Source organism: Henckelia pumila, unplaced genomic scaffold (genome assembly GCF_033568475.1).
Source record: "Henckelia pumila isolate YLH828 unplaced genomic scaffold, ASM3356847v2 CTG_461:::fragment_3, whole genome shotgun sequence".
Classification (NCBI taxonomy): domain Eukaryota; kingdom Viridiplantae; phylum Streptophyta; class Magnoliopsida; order Lamiales; family Gesneriaceae; genus Henckelia; species Henckelia pumila.
In genome coordinates, this window is record NW_027331831.1 from 7,331,323 (window position 1) to 7,352,398 (window position 21,076).

General features: G+C 29.6%; 3 protein-coding genes across 3 annotated transcripts; all 3 read left to right on the forward strand.

The window, feature by feature from the left end:
- The first annotated feature begins 205 nt into the window (after positions 1-205).
- Positions 206-1,782, forward strand: LOC140871825 (flavonoid 3',5'-methyltransferase-like). The gene is made up of 5 exons (XM_073274556.1): positions 206-341; positions 703-785; positions 870-1,014; positions 1,113-1,244; positions 1,339-1,782. The coding sequence occupies exons 1-5, from the start codon at positions 291-293 to the stop codon at positions 1,627-1,629; spliced, it is 702 nt and encodes a 233-aa protein (XP_073130657.1). The 5' UTR covers positions 206-290; the 3' UTR covers positions 1,630-1,782.
- A 9,755-nt stretch (positions 1,783-11,537) lies between these two features.
- On the forward strand, positions 11,538-13,343 carry LOC140871763 (flavonoid 3',5'-methyltransferase-like). Its single transcript, XM_073274451.1, has 5 exons — positions 11,538-11,674; positions 12,215-12,297; positions 12,386-12,530; positions 12,628-12,759; positions 12,861-13,343. The coding sequence occupies exons 1-5, from the start codon at positions 11,624-11,626 to the stop codon at positions 13,149-13,151; spliced, it is 702 nt and encodes a 233-aa protein (XP_073130552.1). The 5' UTR covers positions 11,538-11,623; the 3' UTR covers positions 13,152-13,343.
- Positions 13,344-17,154: 3,811 nt separating this feature from the next.
- On the forward strand, positions 17,155-18,971 carry LOC140871705 (flavonoid 3',5'-methyltransferase-like). The gene is made up of 5 exons (XM_073274357.1): positions 17,155-17,289; positions 17,800-17,882; positions 17,967-18,111; positions 18,207-18,338; positions 18,435-18,971. The coding sequence occupies exons 1-5, from the start codon at positions 17,239-17,241 to the stop codon at positions 18,723-18,725; spliced, it is 702 nt and encodes a 233-aa protein (XP_073130458.1). The 5' UTR covers positions 17,155-17,238; the 3' UTR covers positions 18,726-18,971.
- The last annotated feature ends 2,105 nt before the right edge of the window (positions 18,972-21,076 follow it).

The following is a 21,076-nucleotide window of genomic DNA, read 5'->3' on the forward strand; positions in this document are numbered from 1 at the left end:
GGAATCGAACCTGAAACCTCGTGGTCTCAGGGCCTCAGTCTTGACCTCATTGGCAAAATATAATAAATAGTTATATGAAGAGTTGGTTGAGTTGGGCCATTTTACCATATGGAAAGTTGAAAGTTTCAATTTTGACGCGTTGTTACCTGGCAACATACACCTTATATAAAGGGCTACGCTTGGAGCAAATGAACCACACAACCAAATTATATTTCATAGTTTCAAATTATTTATAAGTACTCCGATCCCTATTTTAAGAATCTCTCCTTTTCTAATTCGTATCTTCAACAATGAAAGACAAGTTTACAGGCACAATTCTGCAGAGCCATGCTCTTTCCAAGGTTAAATTTTTATATCAAATGTTTGTTGTACAAAATTCTAGTTCGTGTATTACTTTATTTTAATATTACAAAAGATTTAAAACTTAGATAAGTTTTATTTTATAAAATATTTTCATAATTCGTAGAAAATTTCTTTCCTTAATTATTTTCCAAATGTTTGGAGAATTAATTCAGGCATGTACGTAATTTTGTTCGAACAAATATTCTCTACAATATTTTATTGTTGTTCAACATTAATATAATACTTGACTCAGAAGTAATATAATCCAACAATTAACTTTGGGTTTACTTTAGCATTATTATCTATTTTTGTTTCATAACTCGTTCTATATATCTTTCTCTTTATATTGCATGCATGCAGTACATTTTGGAAACTGCGTATCCCAGGGAGCATGAGCAACTCAAGGAAATACGGATGGCTACTGTAGAAAAATACGATTTCATGTAAGATTAATTTTTATATTTTTCTCGAAAATTTTAATTGTGATTAATATTTACTAATTAATTATATGAATTATAATTATCCAGGAGCATGATGAATGTACCTGCCGACGAGGGATTGTTCATATCAATGTTGTTGAAGATTATGAATGCAAAAAAGACCATCGAACTCGGAGTTTTTACCGGCTACTCGCTTCTATCGACTGCTCTAGCCCTCCCCGACGATGGAAAAGTACGTAAAATTCATTAATTTATATCGTTTATATTTTTATAATGATGATATATGAAGAAAAGTTACTAATATATGTTTTTTTTATGATTTCTTTTCAGATAGTAGCAATTGATCCAGATAGGGAAGCATTTGAGACTGGATTGCCATTCATTCAGAAAGCAAAAGTGGGCCACAAAATCAACTTCATTCAGTCCGATGCCAATATTGTTCTCAAGGAATTTGTTGCCAATGTAATTAGTTACTTAATTATATATATATATATACAAATTTTGAATTAATATATATAATTGGTAACAAAAAGTAATTAATTTAATATGCGCGCAGGGGGAAAGTGGAACATTTGATTTTGCATTTGTGGATGCTGATAAAGATAATTACATAAATTACCATGAGGAATTAATGAAATTGGTCAAAGTTGGAGGAATTATAGCCTACGACAACACCTTGTGGGGTGGAACAGTAGCAATCTCAGAAGAAGATGAAATGGAGCATTACTTGAGAGTTTGGAGACAAGCTGTGGTTGATTTCAATGCTTTTTTGGCTAAGGATTCTCGTATCGAATTGGCTCTTCTTTCCATTGGAGATGGCCTCACCCTTTGCAAGCGCCTCAAATAGATAAAAAATAATTTTTTTTTATGTCCTTATATATTGTTTAATTATGTTATATTTTTTTTTTCAATTTGCGTTTTTTATTCAACTTATATCAATTGTAATTCAATAAACAATACAATAAATGTAATGATTTAATCAATAGCAGTCGTTCTTTTTTATGCTGTTGCAATTTTATCATTTGTGTGTGTGTCAATGTTAATACACACACTTCTTCTTAAAAATAAAATGTTAACACATACTAACTGATTGTGACACGCGCGATGAATGCATGTGTTCCGTAAAAAAAAAAAAAAGAATGGAGTGTTTTTTTTATAAAAAATTAAAATAAAATCTATTAATTTTCGAAATTGAAATATTGCCATAAAGGAGGTGTTGTAGTGATTATAGTAATAGATATCAAATTTACTGTTTGTAACATTTCTTGCATATATACATGGTCAATTAGTGGCTATGTGCAATTTTATTGAATACCTTTGTTAATTTTAATTATAGTTTACTTTGACTTTCTTTCCCAATTTTTGGCCTTCTCATTCGGGAAAAAAAAACACATGATTTTATACGCAGGACAATGCTTAGGCACCGTTTAGTTTGAGGTATGGTATAAGTAATATATAGATAAGTAGTATAATGTAATAAAAAATAAATAAGAAATGATAGTTAAAATAATATTGGATTTGATTGATAGATTGTGGTTTATTTGATTTGATTGATTAAATTTTATATAAAAATATTAAATGACTATTTTGTCCTTTTAACAATTAATAAAATAAAAATTATATTATTTATAAGGGATAATATAGTAATTTGAATTCAATGATTTGATTGATGTGAGATAAATAATTAATGATTTGATTGATGTAAAATAAATAGTTAATATATAGATAAATAATATAATGAAAAGAACGTGGGATGAGATGAGATGAGTTATATATATATTAGTAATACAGTGAACAGAACGGTGCCTTAAAGTACATAGTATACTCCACATATGTTAAAATTAAAATTGAGGAAATTATGTATCAAACCTTTGTCAAATTAATTAAATAACTGAACCAGTTTTTTTTTTTGTCAAGCTCTTTATTTCCAATTTAGTTTTTACTATATTGTATTGAACGTTATTACCTGTAACAAAAGCAACATAAAAACTTTATTTTGATAAAGTTTGGGAAATAAAAGATGACGTACGTACAATCAATAATTATAGATAGAATTTTCAAAAAAATAATAATTATAGATAGAATTAAAAATATAGTTTCTCCTTATTTAAAGTATTATTTAGTTGATTAAGATGTATTTTGTCTACGATGAAGTAAATATCCATTAGATAACCCAATTCTACCTACTGATTTTTTTTTTCTTCTATGGAGTCAGCAGGAAAAATTAAAATTTTGGTTCATTAATTTCCAAAATTTTTTGCACTAAAAGAATTAAATACTTAATTACATGATAGCTTCTTCAGAATTAGTTGGTGCATGAATTTTTTAAGTAATTGACAGCTACATTAATCCATAGAATAATTTTATATTTTAATTTAAATTATATATTATTTACGAGTGAAATTATATTTATTAGTCCTTCACGGTCCATACGATATTGTTATATTATTTTGTTCCCCACGATCCATACATTTAGGCACTGTTTGGTTTGAATAATATGATAATTAATACATAAATAAGTAATATAATGTAATAAAAAGTAAATAATAAATGATAGTTAATATATTATTTGATTTGATTGATAGATTATAATTTATTTGATTTGATTGATTAAATTTTATATAAAAATGATAAATTACTATTTTATTTTTTATAATAAATAAAATATGAATAATATTATTTATAAGGAGTAGTATAGTAATTTATATTAAATGATTTGATTGATATATAAGATAAATTATTAATGATTTGATTGATGTAAAACTAATAATTAAAATAGATAGATAAATAATATGACAAGAATGCGAGATTGGATGAGATAAATTATACATAGATTAATAATACACCAAACCAAATGGTGCCTAGTACACTAATAATAATAATTCCATTTTTAACATTTTTAAATCAAAAGAGAAATCATTTATGAGAATGGTATAGCTCAGAAGTCAGAAAGAAACCAAAATTAAATTGAAAATTTGTGGCAATTAAAAGAAAAGACATATTATTTTAGATAAGATCAAAGTAAATTATTTTTGTTGGGTCAATCTTGGGGAAATATTAAGTAATTAACCTTCATTTGAATCTCACTTAGAAAAATAACCTCCTGTTTTTTTATTACTTATTTTTACTGTTTTGTCCTTTTTTTTAACATGATTCTCATTATTAAGTATTAGATTTTTGACCTCTCAATTTGATGAAAACTTAAAATATATTAGATTTTTGACCTTCTTAATTTGATGGCAATTTAAAGATGCCAATTTGCCAAAGTAAAGAGTTATAAAATTTAATGATTTGTGCTATAATTACATATAATTAAAACTTAATAATCTTAATTTATTAATATGACTCTTCTCCTTACCAAATCCACTAATTAAGGTATTTCACCAACTGTATTATTTTTAATTGAAAATGTTTAATTTATCGATAATTTATGTACACATAAAAACAAAAAAAAATTACTTAAAAACTTTTTTCTTCTAATTTTCAAAAATGATCAAAGAAACACAAAATCATCAAAATGTCAAGTTTGATATTTATTGCATTGGAATAGCTAGAAATCCTTAATAAATCCACTCAATTTCTTTGCATCATTAATTCTTTAATTTATTATGATTTCGGTTCTTCACACAATTTAAAAACAAAGTAATAGACACTAAAAATTAAAAACAAAAAATCAAAGGAATAAAAATTATTTAAATATAAAAAATAACGAAAAATTAAATTTTAAAAAAAAAACTTACGTACCTTGGGTATGAAAAAATGGAAGGTTCCAGAAATTTAAGAGTGGGAAATTTATTTATTTATTTATTTTTTTAAAAAAAGGGAGAGGTTAAAACAATGGAAGAAGAAAGGAGGAGTTGAACGGAGGCGGCAAACAATGCTGAGAAGGAAAAATTAGGGATTTTAGGTGATTAGTCTAATTGAGATTAAATAGCATAAAGGGTAATTTTGACATATATTAAATTAAAACTCATTTACAAGGTTAGTTTACAAAATAAAATATTAAAAAGGTCAAAAATCTAAGTAAAAATTAAAAGAATGTTATTTTTCAAATTGTCCCGTCAATCTTGGCTCGTAGCGTATCCACATATACAAAATTTCAAGATGAATTATATATATATATATATACTAAAGTATAAAAATATTAAAGTTGTAGGACCAAATATAATCAATTTCACCAAAGTTATAGTCGATTATATAATACACAATAACATAACTCAAATCTTTAAAATACACAAAAAAATCAACTGATCTCAAGCAACTTATGTCGATCGTTCTCTAAGCACAGGCAATTGTTGTGCATGCATTATAAATTTTCACATTTTGCAATCAATGTGAATAATGAAATACGTGACATTAACTCTCATACTGATTTTATGATCAAATAATAGTATAACTGCAATATCTTAATTTTTCACAACTCAAATATCACGTGTTGAATGCTCACTTGGCATTAGCAATTGTTACACCTAAATTTTTTTGTTTACACCAAATTTATGCTCGAGTTTTTATTTTAAGATATTTAGCTTTTTTATGTAAGAATAATGTTATCACGGTGATGAGTATTTAGGAACCAAAATTGGTATGAAAGACACACAACGAGCATCTTACTCGTATTAAGAAAACTTTTGATGACATGAAATGCGTATATGCTAATTATAATATATAATATTTAATTAAAAAAAATGAAATATGCTTCGAAATTAAATGTGTATCAAAACATATATTAAAATAGAGATTCTTTTTTCTTCAATTTATAAACAAATGGATGCCACCAGCTAATACAAAAATTTGGTTGGAATAATGGTTTGGCGCATTTACGTTAGGAATGGTAGTTTATCCCCCATTAATTGATTTCTAAATAACTAATTTTGAAATCATCGAAAGAAAATAAGCATTTCTGTTGACTTTTTTACAAATAATTACACACATGACACACACATAAATTACATTCTTGATTTGAATCTCCCTCTTCTCGTTCATATATTCTTAGGCATAATAATTGAGACCCACGACTTTTATTGAAAAGATTCCTAAGTTTACATTTAGTGGGTGTTTTTCTTTTAATTATTGTTATTCGATGATATAAATGATATGGATAAATTTTTATTTTTATTTTTGTTTACTTTGTTAATCTATCCGTTCTAAATATAAAAGTCAATTTTTTTTTTCATTTGTTTCAAATATATAATCTATTTTTTATATTTATTATTATTTTATATGTTCTCTTACCAAAATATATTCTATCTTGATAAATATTAGGGAGAACTGCATTTTTATCTCGTTATTTGCACTTTTTTTCACTTTTGGTCATGTTAACGATGAATTTGTATTTTCAGTCTTGTAATTTTTTTTCATTTGGTCATGTTATGTTGAATTTTTATTTTTAGTCATATAACTTATATATTATTTGCGTATTTTACTTTTAACTTGTAGTTATTTTCATTTTTGAACTTTTTTATTTGTCGCAAAAAGATAAGAAAATAAAATAAAATACAAATTAAATGATCAAAAATGAAAATAATACACAAATTATTAGAGGACTAAAAATACAAATTCACTGTAACATTATCAAAAATAGAATAAACATGTAATTTATGAGACTGAAAATACAAATTCATCGTTAACGTGACAAAAAATATAAAAAAACAAATAGCATCACTAAAAATATTGTTATCCCTAAATATTAAATATATTAACTATTTTTAACAATTTTAGGCGCCGGAGAGTCGCGCATCTCTTTTAAATATATATGTCATTGGTCAATGATTATTAGGTAACTAAATTTGATAGTAGGTCATAATCATCGAACTGGTCAACGATTATTAGGTAAGTAAATTTGATAGTAGGTCACAATCCTCGAAAATTGTTCACATCGTTATAACAATTTTTTTTTAAATTTTGTAACAAGGGTTTTTACATTTTTAATATACATTTCTTGGATTTTTTTAAATATACAAATAGTTTCCACGTTTAAAATTTTCTTCAGAGTAGTACAAAATACTCATCTTATTATTACCCAATTATAGATCAAGTGTTGACCAGGTTTATGAAAATTATAAGGAGGTAACATTAATAACAAAATTATCTTTAAAATTTTAAATCGTAAAGTATTTCGAATTACGTATAATATTTCAACCGATTTTCAAACAAATTGATATAATTATTTTCCCAAACAATTATATTCGATCCAATGACGCAACACTTTATAAAATACGAAAATTAAATAAGTTGTATCTACAATAAGCAGCTAGCTGATGAGTAATTACATATGTAGTATGTACTACATTCAAGTTCAACTCCACTAAAAAGGATGAACGAGATGGAAAAGTCATAGTTGTTGTCCATTAAATAGAAGAAAAATTATATTTTTGATCCTATAATTCTATTTCTAATATTTTTATTTTTATGTTATCAAATTTCAATTTTAATTGGTTATATATTTTTTTTTTAATTTTTGATAATTTAAGTAATTAATTTTTTTATTGGGAGTACTGACGTGACATCATACACGTCAGTATCAAGTCGAAAAAAGAAACTAAAATTGTTTTTTTTTTTAAAAAAAAAGAAAAAATAACAAACTAAAACTGCAATTTGACAACACATTACATATATGAGGGCACAAAAATATAAGACAATAAAAAACAATTCTCCTTTAAATAAAATATTTAAATATTTTTTGAATAAATTTAATCGACAGCGCATTGAAATCTATTAAAATAAAGAAACTGAAAATCATCAATCACATCTTTTCAAAAAAAAAAATAAAAATTTAATTGAATTTACCTTCAAAACGTATTTCCTAGAAGGAAGCATTTTTGTAAGGTGAAAAATATGTCATCGAATGATCTTAAAGTGTCAAAGTTGGTAGAGTAGGTGAACTCTGTTAGGTGGGATGTCAGCCCTTATTAATTATGATTGGTAGTGGTTAGTGGATTGCAGGTAGTTGGAGAAGACGCGTGAATTTAATTCACGCGTATCGGGAAGCTCTATAACCTCTTCAGTTTTATATATCCCAACAAAAAAAAAAAAATACGAGAGCAAAAGGAAAAGAAACAAAAGAGAGAGTTTCTTGGTTTTTCTTGATTGTTCTTTTGTGTGATTTAGAGAAATATTTTCTCGGTAATACTCGGGGGTTGAGATCGTGTGAGAGATATAGTGTTTTGTTTACACTTGTAATATTTCATCGATAATAAATATTTGCAGCAGCTCCGTGGACGTAGCCTATATTGGGTGAACCACGTAAATCTTTGAAGTTCTTATTGATTATTTTATTCCGCAATTATTATCTTTATGATCGCTTTGGCATAATCGCTAACAACTGGTATTAGAGTTGTTACGGTGTCCGGGAGCCTTGGTGAATTTTTTTTTAAAATTCTGAGTATGCTCCGTGGTCGCAGCTTTGTCTCATCTTCCACATCAGAAAAGATTTTTTGAAATTTTATTAAGCTAAGACAGTAGAAGCGATGGCCGAAAATTACGGATCGGGACCGGGAATCAATAAGTTCGACTGTACAGATTTCACGTTCTGGCGGTTACAGATTAAAGATTATATGTATAGCAAGAAGCTGCATCAACCTCTATCTGGGGTGAAGCCAAAAAAGATGGAGGATGATGAGTGGGAGCTTCTTGACCGACAGGTGTTAGGAGTAATATGATTGACCCTAACAAAGAACGTGGCACACAACGTGGCGGAGGCAAAAACCACTGAGGAGATGATGTCCATTTTGTCGGACATGTACGAGAAGTCATCAACAAATAATAAAGTGTTCCTCATTAAAAAATTATTCAACTTAAAGATGGAGGAAGGTGCTTCGGTGACGGCACACATCAATGAATTCAACACGATTGTTTCTCAGCTAACATCGGTTGAAACCAAGTTTGATGATGAGATCCGTGCACTTATTATTTTGGCGTCTTTACCAAATGTTTGGGAGCCGATGCGGGCAGCGGTTAGCAATTCTGCTGGAAAAGAAAAGTTACAATTCAATGATGTCAGAGATCTAATTCTTGGTGAAGAAGTTCGCAGGATGGATTCGGGTGAAGGGACATCGTCGAGATCTGCCCTAAATCTTGAGAATAGAGGCAGAGGCAGAAGTAGCGAAAAAGGTTCTAACCGATTGTGTGGCAGATCCAAATCAAGGAGTGGAAAAGACAAAAATACCTTCGAAAAGAAATTAAAGTGTTGGAGCTGAGGTGAAACTGGTCACATGAAAAAGGACTGCAGATCACCCAAAAATAATGCAAATGATGCTACTGAGGATGTACATGATGCCTTAGTACTATCCATGAAAAGTCCGGTTGATTCTTGGATTATGGATTCAGGAGCTTCATTTCATACCACCGGTGATCGTGAGGTATTCAGTAATTACACTGCTGGTAATTACGGAAAAGTTTTCTTGGAATATGGAAAACCTTTGTAAATAGCTGGTATGGGTGATATCAGTTTGAAAATGTCAAACGGGTCTATCTGGAAACTCAGCAAAGTAAGGCATGTACCAAAGTTGACTCGGAATCTGATCTCAGTGGGACAGCTCGATGACGAAGACCATAAAGTGACCTTTGGTGATGACTCTTGGAAAGTGAGCAAAAGATCTATGATTGTTGCTCGAGGACAGAAAACTGAAACCCTCTACATGACTTCCAGTTGCAGAGATATGTTAGCAGTTGTGGATGCTGGAGCTAACTCAAGTCTATGGCACTGTAGACTTGGACATATGAGTGAGAAAGGAATGAAGATGGTGATGTCAAAAGGAAAACTACTGGAGTTAAAAACTGTCGAACACAAACTGTGTGAAAGTTGTGTTCTTGAAAAGGAGCAAAAGGATGAGCTTTTCGAAAGGCGGTAGAGAACCGAAAGCAACAAAGTTGGAGTTGGTTCATACTGACGTGTGGGGGCCATCTCCTATGACATCCCTTGGCAGCTCACGATATTATGTCACATTTATTGATGATTCGAGCAGGAAAGTTTGGGTTTATTTTTTGAAAAATAAATCTGATGTTTACGAAACCTTTAAGAGGTGGAAAGTCATGGTGGATAATGAGACCAACTCGAAGGTGAATTGTTTACGGTCTGATAACGGAAGAGAATATGAAGATTTTGAGTTCAAGAAGTATTGCGCACAGAATGGGATCAAGATGGAGAAAACCATTCCTAGTACACCTCAACATAATGGTGTGGCTGAAAGAATGAACAGGACCCTGAATGAACGTTCCAGGAGCATGAGATTGCATGTTGGATTGCCGAAATCATTCTGGGCTGATGCAGTTAACACTGCAGCGTATCTGATCAACAGAGGACCTTCGGTACCACTTGATTGCAGAATACCAGAGGAGGTCTGGAGCGGCAAAGGAGTAAACCTTTCGTTCTTGAAAGTGTTTGGTTGTCTCTCATATGTTCATATTGATTCAGCCAGCAGAACAAAACTTGATCCGAAATCAAAGAAGTGTTTCTTTATTGGTTATGGAGAAAATGAGTTTGGTTATCGATTCTGGGATGACCAAAATCGGAAGATCATTCGGAGCTGAGATGTAATCTTCAATGAGTATGTGATGTACAAGGACAGGTAGCGTTGGAGCTGGTGATGAATGTCCTGAAGTCAAGAAGACAGATGAAATACCATTGATGGATATTCCTGTGAATGAGTCGGAAACCAGTAACCTGAAAGATAATGAAATGGTTGCACAAGATGATGACCCGAAAACTCCGGAAATTGAACTCAGAAGATCTTCTAGAACAATCAGACCACCTCAAAAATACTCTTCAACAATTCATTATATTTTGCTAACAGATAAAGGTGAACCGGAGACCTTTGAAAAAGCGATGCAAAATGATAATTCAATCAAGTGGGAGTTAGCCATTAAAGGCGACATGGACTGCAAATATAAGAGAAGAGACATGAGCTGCTACATTGACTGTGTGAAGTCATGATTGAAATCAAGTCTTCAAGTGGGAGATTTGTTAGGTGGGATGTCAGCCCTTATTAATTATGGTTGGTAGTGGGCAGTGGATTGCAGGTAGTAGGAGAAGACGCGTATCGGGGAGCTCTATAAATAGAGCTCCCCCCCCCCCCCCTCTCAGTTTTATATATCCCAACAGAAAAGAAAAAAATACGAGTGCAAAAGGAAAAGAAACAAAAAAGAGAGTTTCTTGGGTTTTCTTGAGTGTTTTTTTGTGTGAGTTAGAGAAATATTTTCTCGGTAATACTCGGGGGTTGGGATCGTGTGAGAGATATAGTGTTTTATTTATACTTGTAATATTTCTCCGATAATAAATATTTGCAGCAGCTCCGTGGACGTAGCCTATATTGGGTGAACCACGTAAATCTTTGATATTCTTATTGATTATTTTATTCCGCAATTATTATCGTCATGATTGCTTCGGCATAATCCATAACAAACTCTTGGTCAGAGGTCAGGAGTTCGATTCTCCTTACCAACATCTTCTTGGACTAGCCTGTCACACAGGGCTTGCCTAGTATGGTTTACTTGGCTAACGTAGTTTGAAGGCTATTGCATTAGCTCGAGGGTTTACCCAGTGCACACCGAAGATAGCGACTGCGGGTTTCCACGTTACAAATATATATATATGCTATCGAATTAAATAATTGATTACAAGAAAAGTTGGTTGAGTCGTCGTAGATATTCTTAATTTATTGATTCTCACATTGAAACTTTCAATCTTCACGCGTTGTTACTTGCCAACTTATTAGAGCTTATAAATAAGGCCACTCTTTGGCAAAGGAAAGCAGAACCAAATTCCATTATTCATTTTTCATAGTTCCGAATTCCTTTTGTATAATTCATATAATTAAATTAGGATCTCTCAATTTTCTTCAACAATGAAAGATAAGTTTACGGGAACCATTCTTCAGAGCCATGCTCTTTCCAAGGTTCAATTTCTATATCCAATAATTCTTATCCGAAATTCGAGTTCGTGTGTATTTATTTACTAAATATCCATCTATACGTTATCGTTTTTAATTACTTGAAAATACTTACAAGATATAATTAGAGATAATTGTTTTGTTTCCATTTTTTCCACATGATCATAACAAAATAAATTGCATGTCCTTATAATTACTTGAGTACTCAGAAGTCAGAAGTAGTGTTAATAGGCTCATTTTATGTTGCACCGGGGTGAAATTCACCCGGTGGATCATAGAAGCACCCGTGTTAATATGTACGTACGGTATAATGATAGAGACTCCTAAGTTTTAACTTTGTGTTTCCTTTAGATATAATTAAGTATTATCTATATATATATATATATATATATATATATATATATATGTATGTATATATATATATATATTAATTGTTTTTTCATATTAGCTTGCACAACACTAAGCTCAGAGTAATTGATTTATTGCTTCATAACACCGTCGTATTTATTTTTCTTATGATTAATTGACTTTTTAAATTGCATGCAGTACATCTTGGAAACTGCGTATCCCAGGGAGCATGAACAACTCAAGGAAATAAGAATGGCAACTGTAGAGAAATACGATTTTAAGTAAGATTATTATATATTTTTCAAATAAATGTGAAAATCTAATTATATTACTCTTTACTAATTAATTATATGAATTATAATTATCTAGGAGCATGATGAATGTACCTGCCGACGAGGGATTGCTTATATCAATGTTGTTGAAGATTATGAATGCAAAAAAGACCATCGAACTCGGAGTTTTTACCGGCTACTCGCTTCTATCGACTGCTCTAGCCCTCCCCGACGATGGAAAAGTACGTAAAATTCATCGATTTAATTATATGGTTTATGTTGTGATGATATATGAAATTATATTAAAGAAATGTTGCTAATATATTTTTGTCTTTTTAGATTGTAGCTATTGATCCAGATAGGGAAGCATTCGAGACTGGATTGCCATTCATCCAAAAGGCAAATGTGGCGCACAAAATCCAGTTCATTCAATCTGATGCCAATATTGTTCTCAAGGAATTTGTAGAAAATGTAAAAATTAAATTACACCTAGCTAGCTACATATTCATATATAAACATGTTGACTTTGAATTATAAAACATAACTAATTAAGTATATATATTAATTTGCAGGGTGAAAGTGGAACATTTGACTTTGCATTTGTGGATGCTGATAAAGATAATTACATAAACTACCATGAGAAATTACTGGACTTGGTGAAAGTTGGAGGAATCATAGCCTACGACAACACGCTGTGGGGCGGAACCGTTGCGATCTCGGATGAAGATGAGATGGAGCATTATTTGAGGGTTTGGAGACAAGCAGTCATAGATTTCAATGAGTTCTTGGCTAAGGATTCTCGTATTGAATTGGCTCTTCTTTCTGTTGGAGATGGCCTCACCCTTTGCAAGCGTCTCAAATAGAGACCAAACTATATATTCTTTATTTAGGGGCAAAAAAATGAAAAAGATTATGCAATATATGTTAATTAATTTATATCCTTTTATTTCTTTAATTATAATGTTCATGTTGTATTCTCGTTTCAGTTTATGATTTTTCGGAATCTCGTTTCAATAAACGATATTTAAATGTATTAATTTTATCAACACGGCCAATACACGCACACGGATATATATATTATGGAATTTGATTTCTTTTTTACGCTTTTGCTCTTTTTTCAGAAGTGGACGTGCACATTTTAATTTCAATAGGTTTTTAATTTTTTTGTAATATATATATATATATATATACACACATATTTTTCGAATGACTTGCAGTGTATTTATATCTTGCATGCATTGTTGTAGCTCAAGTGGTAATTGACCCTAACTCTAAAACCAACTGTAGTTCAATTATTCGTAGTTTTATTTTCCAAAAAATGGAATTAGTGTGTAACTTTCAAGCTTTTAAATTATATAAAAACTCAAGTGTAATGTGTTGATTGTTAGCCGGAACAATGATTGCACGCAATATATGTATTAAAGTATCGAATAAATTGATTGATTATATATATCGACGTTTTTTAATTAATGGATCGGAGTTGGTTGGAAACTTTAAAATTTGGTTCATTTCCATAAGTTTTTGAACCAAAAAAATATTAATGCTTAATTCTAGGAATAGCTTCTTCAAACAAAGTTGTTGCATGAATTTCCTAACGTAAGTTAAAAGTATATTTGAAATTATATTGGTGGTAGTTAAAATTTAAAATAAAAATAAAAATAAAAACCTTATTATTTTACGTAAGTTCAAAAAAACATATATATTTTTGGTTAATAGGCACATAGCGCATAAAATATTTTGTTTTTACTATCGTTGGGATGTGTATTTGTGTATTAAAAAAAAAATTTGGTCGACAAGCAACGAGCATCTTATTCATACGTACTAACATAAATAAAAAGAGAAATAAAGTATGACATCAAATTTGCATATGCGCTAATGAAAATATTTGATTCCTATTTTTATCTTCCAAATTAGCATTTGTGTTAGGAATGGTATATACTCGTATATATCCGTCATTAATTTCTAAATAAATATTTCTTAAACTATCGAAAGAAATTAACATATCTCTGACTTTTCCACTAACTATTTTCTTTATTTGCATATATTCTTAGGCATAATAATTGAGATTCTGATTGATTCCATGAGTTTTATTAAGAAGATTCCTAATTTTATGTTTAGTGGGTGTTTTATTTAAATGACTTTTATTGAATGACATAAATATAATATCTTCATATCAATTATATAGTTATTATTAGGGTGGTTTTTCGATCTACCGTACTAAAAAAATTGGTATGAAAAAAATTTATATCGATACCGATATCGAAATTTCGAAATTTTGGTATGGAAAAAATCCATATTGATACCGAAAAATAATTTGGTATATCGAAAAAATATTTGTATATCGAAAAAAATTCGGTACGGTATGCCGAAAATTCGATATTTTGGTCCGGTATGACATCCCTAGTTATTATAGACTTCTTTTGTTTTTTTAGTTGTCTCAAATATATATTCCAGTTTTTATATTTTTATTTGACTTAATATATCTGATATTTTTGTTAAATAAGTCTTGGAAAACATATAATCATTTATTGAATAAATTAAATAATATAAAATAAAAAGTTTGTCCGTAATTTATTTTCGAATGATTTTTTTTTAATTTACGTGAAAAAACAAACTAGTATATGTGAAAGGAATATTAATTCCTTCATAATATTCTCCTACGTTTGAAAAAATATGATTAAGAATTTTTCTTTTCTAGACTTTATCTTTTGTAGGTTTATAGTTCACTAACTATCGAAATTCATTATTTTGTACATTGAATATTTACCTAGATTTTTTAATATTTTGATATGGTATTTTTCGAGTATTATGATCATTATCAAATATTATCAAGATATAATTGATTATTCTTAAAAAAGTCATGTTCCTAATAAAATCTTATTTTCTTATTTTTGTAGTTGGAATCTCATCTATAAGTAAGGATTCCTGTGTAAAAACAATCAAGTTCTTAAGTTGAGAATTCAGAGGGAATTCAGAGAAAAATCAGGTAAACGAATTCAAAGATTGCTGAAGAAACTTTGTAGCTGTCGTTGCTGCTTTTCTCGTGTTGTCGTACGTGTTGGAGACATGAGATACTATAGTTTTAGTGCATAGTATTGTTCGAAGATCTTTTTTGTTTCTCCATGTTTTGGCAGGCGGAAGTTGCATCTGATTATGTTTATTATTCTGGTTGTTTATGATGCAATTTGGTTTCTCAACTTGTTGAGAAATTGTCTTTACTGTTTTTCGTAAAAATCACTAATATAGTTTGTAAAACTGATTTACGTTTTCTAATATTTATTATTTGGTCATAAGTCACCCGCACAACTACTAGTTACTTGTGCATAATTATCTTTGGTTTTATTTGTCTTATTAGTATTTGTATTTTACTGATTCCGCTTCATGTTGACTCTAGTGCGCTACTAACACACAACACGAACTCTACACAAATTTAAAATAAACTGCAATTACCCTTTACAATATGTACATGAGACGGAAGAGAAGTATATTGGATTGATTTGTTAATTCTTTTTCTTTAATTTTTGTTGTGTTATTAATTGGCAGGATGTTTTGGCCGTTGGAGAGTCGTACATCTCTTTTTAATCATATATATGTTGGTCAACGATTATTTGGTAGGTAAATTTGATGGGGGGTCACGATCCTAGTAAATGTTCCCATTGGTCTTCGACATTTTATTTTTTTAATTTACATTGATTTGACCTTTTCTTTGTTACATATAAATAGTTTGCTTAAAAAAATTTCTCAATTAAATAGTAAAAAATTTCTCACCACATTTCAATCTTTTGACTTGATTGTAGATCAAGTGTTGGTTCTTCTATTAAACAAAACAAAAAAACAAAAACAAACAAGTTTAATTTTCATGTTTCGATCGATCTTCTGTTAGATATAATAATTATTTTTTACAGTCATCTTCCAATAATGAAGCTACTTTGGAAAGAAACACATAATTTTGAATCCAACATCATTTTTAAGATCGAGTCTTGTTGTTAGAGGAAAAACTTCAATCAATTGTAACGAGACAACTCAATTATCTTTTAAACAAAATAGAAATCCGAATCTAAATTTAGACATCTCTATGAATAAAAAAAATAATTATAACTCTATAAAACTATCTTGACAAGATATTGTATAATTGAGCCATGTGCTACATTCAACTCCACTATAAGGCGAACGAGATGGAAAAGTCATATTTGCTGCCTAAAAACAAAATTTTCAAATTTTGTCATAATTTTTTAAATAATTTAATGCGTAACGCATAGAAAAATATTTTATCTGAATCAGTCGTATTTAATAATTTAAAACCGCGGCGTAAGAATTTCAGTCCTATGCAAACCATTTCCTAGAAGCAGCCATTGCGGCGGTGTTGGTGAAAAAGCACCAATGCCCCCTAACCCATAATTTCAATAAAATTTTTCTAAGAATTTATTTATTTATTTAAAAAAAGGGAAAACAGGAGATATCAAGTCCGGAGTTCAAGTCCGTGTTTACGCGACTGTACAATGAGTCTTTATAACAACTACTTTGCATCATTTCTTATTTTAAGAAATCGTTAACTCAAGTTGCTATTTGCTATAGTCTTATTCGAAATCTTCAATATTTTCCATAGGACAAGGGTATTATAACTATATGTGTTAGTCGAAGGTTTACTTTACCAATTGTACATTGAAAGATAACGAATATGGGACCATATTCATTTTAAAAAAAAAGGAAAATATGTCATTCAATAAAATAATCGATCACAAGAGGAGTTAGTTGAGTCGTGGACATCTTCACATTGAAACTTTCACGCTTCACGCGTTTGTTGCTTTGGCAACAGAGAGCTTATAAATAAGGCTACACTTTTGGCAAAGGAAGCAGAAACCAAATTCCATTATTCATTTTCATAGTTCCGAATTCCTTTTGTATAATTCATATAATTAAATTAGGATCTCTCCTTAATTTTCTTCAACAATGAAAGATAAGTTTACGGGCACCATTCTTCAGAGCCATGCTCTTTCCAAGGTTCAATTTCTATATTCAATAATTTTTATCCGAAATTCGAGTTCGTGTGTACTTATTTACTAAATATTCTATAATCGTTTTTTTACTTTAAAGTACTTATATAATGTAATTAGCTCGGGATATTTTTTTGTTTTTTTTGTTTCCATTCTTTCCACATGACACTAGAATTCGGATTTTATACACTATTTCACTGTCATTCAACACTATATATATAGAGAGTCTCCTAAGTTTTAAATTTGGGTTTATTTTAGATATAAGTATTAATTATCTATATAATATTTTTATATTACTCAACAATCAGAGTGACTGATTTATTGCTACATAACATCGTCTTATCGTCGATGACGTGTAGCTCATTTGACACCAAGTTCCAAATTTGGGGCGAGGTCTCGTGTTCGTTACCCAATTACTACTTAAACCCCCCCTCCCCCAACTCAAAAAAAAAAAAAAAAAAAAGCATCATCCTATATATTTATTTTCTTATCATTAATATACTTTTTAAACACGCAGTACATTTTGGAAACTGCGTATCCCAGGGAGCATGAGCAACTCAAGGAAATACGGATGGCTACTGTAGAAAAATACGATTTCATGTAAGATTAATTTTTATATTTTTCTCGAAAATTTTAATTGTGATTAATATTTACTAATTAATTATATGAATTATAATTATCCAGGAGCATGATGAATGTACCTGCCGACGAGGGATTGTTCATATCAATGTTGTTGAAGATTATGAATGCAAAAAAGACCATCGAACTCGGAGTTTTTACCGGCTACTCGCTTCTATCGACTGCTCTAGCCCTCCCCGACGATGGAAAAGTACGTAAAATTCATTAATTTATATCTTTTATTTTATAATGATGATATATGAAGAAAAGTTACTAATATATGTTTTTTTTATGATTTCTTTTCAGATAGTAGCAATTGATCCAGATAGGGAAGCATTTGAGACTGGATTGCCATTCATTCAGAAGGCAAAAGTGGGCCACAAAATCAACTTCATTCAGTCCGATGCCAATATTGTTCTCAAGGAATTTGTTGCCAATGTAATTAGTTACTTAATTATATATATATATATATACAAATTTTGAATTAATATATATAATTGGTAACAAAAAGTAATTAATTTAATATGCGCGCAGGGGGAAAGTGGAACATTTGATTTTGCATTTGTGGATGCTGATAAAGATAATTACATAAATTACCATGAGGAATTAATGAAATTGGTCAAAGTTGGAGGAATTATAGCCTACGACAACACCTTGTGGGGTGGAACCGTAGCAATCTCAGAAGAAGATGAAATGGAGCATTACTTGAGAGTTTGGAGACAAGCTGTGGTTGATTTCAATGCTTTTTTGGCTAAGGATTCTCGTATCGAATTGGCTCTTCTTTCCATTGGAGATGGCCTCACCCTTTGCAAGCGCCTCAAATAGATAAAATAATAGTTTGAAAAATCTTAATTTATTTTATAAATGATTTTTTTTTATTTAACATGCATGTGTTGCTTTATGTTGTAATTTCGTTTAAACTTGTGATATTTCTCGAACTTATTTGAATTGTATGATATTTCAATATAATAATAGATCATAAATATACTATTGGTATGAATACTCATAATGTAATTTTATTTCTTCTTGGAATATAAACTTTTTTGCTCCTTGTTTTGGGCATGTGAATAATGTTAAATTACGGATCGATTTAATTTAAATTTTTTTGGTGACATTTCCTGCATGGTTATTTAGTATAAAATAGGAATTTATGACTTGTAGTCCATTTAATTAACATCTAGGTCTTGGAACCAAGACTCCATTGTAACAAGCATTTCTCTTAACTCAGCAAAAAAAAATTATAAAATCGGAAATTTCCTTAATTAATTATTGGTATTTAATTTCCAATTATATTATTGAGCAATGTCAGGAACAAACAAACAAACAAACAAGTGACAAGTCTATATATTTGAGACGGTATACACATTATGTTCCATTTGCATACATGAACTTTAAATTTATTCAAATGACAAACGTCGACAATGATTTTTAAGCTGGACATTATATTTCAACTTCCATTGAATCATGCCTTAGTCGATTGCCACTCATTGTCCATGTTTTTCAAAGTCATTTGATTCGCTAATTGACTCAGCTATTAATTTTAGTTCTTGAAAGTACTCTTTTTCACAAAAGCCACCACAATATTATTTGGATGGTCTAAGTCGGTTAAATGTTTTATAAATATTTGTCCAAACGAAACCGAAAAAATTATCCATATTCCACTACATATGAAATTTTGCTAGGATTCTGTAGATGTCAAATTTAGTTATTTGACTTATTTCGAATATAGAGGAGCAAAATATTTCAAGAAACAACATATAGGGACCCAAAATTGGCTACTTATATCCATGCGCAGAAATAATATATATGTTTTCGTGGGGTTCACATCATTTCACTCGAGTCTTGGATGGAAAATCGTAGTCGACGAGTGTGAAACATGAGACAAATCAAGTCAATTTAGCCCATGATTGGAATGAGTTCGTGGTCCATTTTGTTCTACAATTTCTGCTACCCCTCGTAAATATAAATTATATACGTGTTGTCAAAAAAATATACTCTTTAATGTCAAATATATAAGTTTATTTGTTTTTCACACATATTGAAAAAATTGGAAAGACAAATTAATAAACATATTTCATATTTTATTCTTTTTTAATTCATTTAATAAACGATTACATATTTTTCGAAAAATAGTTAATAAGAGAATATAATATATTAGTAAAAAAAATTTGAAAAATGTTACTAGATGTGAAAACTAAACTATAATATATTTTGATTTTGGGACGATGGAAGAATTAAATGAAACATGGGGAAATTGTTCGTCTAAGTTCAAAATTGGGCCCTATCAAACTTCACGGAATTAATTCTAATAACATTCTTCGCCGCAAACAAGAATTTCGTACCAAGTCACTTCAATATTGACGGGTTTGAGGGCCCAATTTCTGAAATTAACGTGTGAAAATTATCTTTGCCAAGAATTGTATCAACTTCATATCTTTTAATTTGTTATAAATATATTATTATTATAGATGATTATATATTAAAGATATCTGATCAAGATAAATATGTCAAGATAATATTTATGAAGATTTGTATCTTGTAATCTTTCCCTATAAATAGGGGTGATTGAGTTCAATGAAAATTGCACCTGAGTATTTGACTCATATGAATTCTCTTTACTCATCTCTCTATTTCTATTATGATTTATAACACGTTATCAGCACGATGCTGTAACCAACTGAGAATGAAAATAATTCTCATTTTATTGATACTATTAGAATAGCACAACGTGTTGTCAAACCAACTGATAATGAAAATAATTCTCATTTTATTGATGCTATTGGAATAGCACAACGTGTTGTCAATACTCGATTTTATGAGAGATGTTCATTGGTGCTCTAGAAGTAGCACAATAAAATTTTGATATATTGTTGCCCATGAAATATCATGAATATGTTGATGGCTATAACGTAGCACAACATGATTTTATATTGAGAATCTAAAGAGATTCCTAGTTATAATATAATATATTGAGAATCTGAATAGATTCATGATAAAGATGTGATATATGATTTCGTATATTGAGAAAGTGAAGAAGTCATTATTGATATCTGATATGATATCAAATATCTATAAATATCATTGAAAAAATTGATCTCGTGTCAATTGACATATTGATAAAAGGATGCAAGGTTGTATCAATATTGAAATATTGATAAAAAGATGCAAGATTTGAT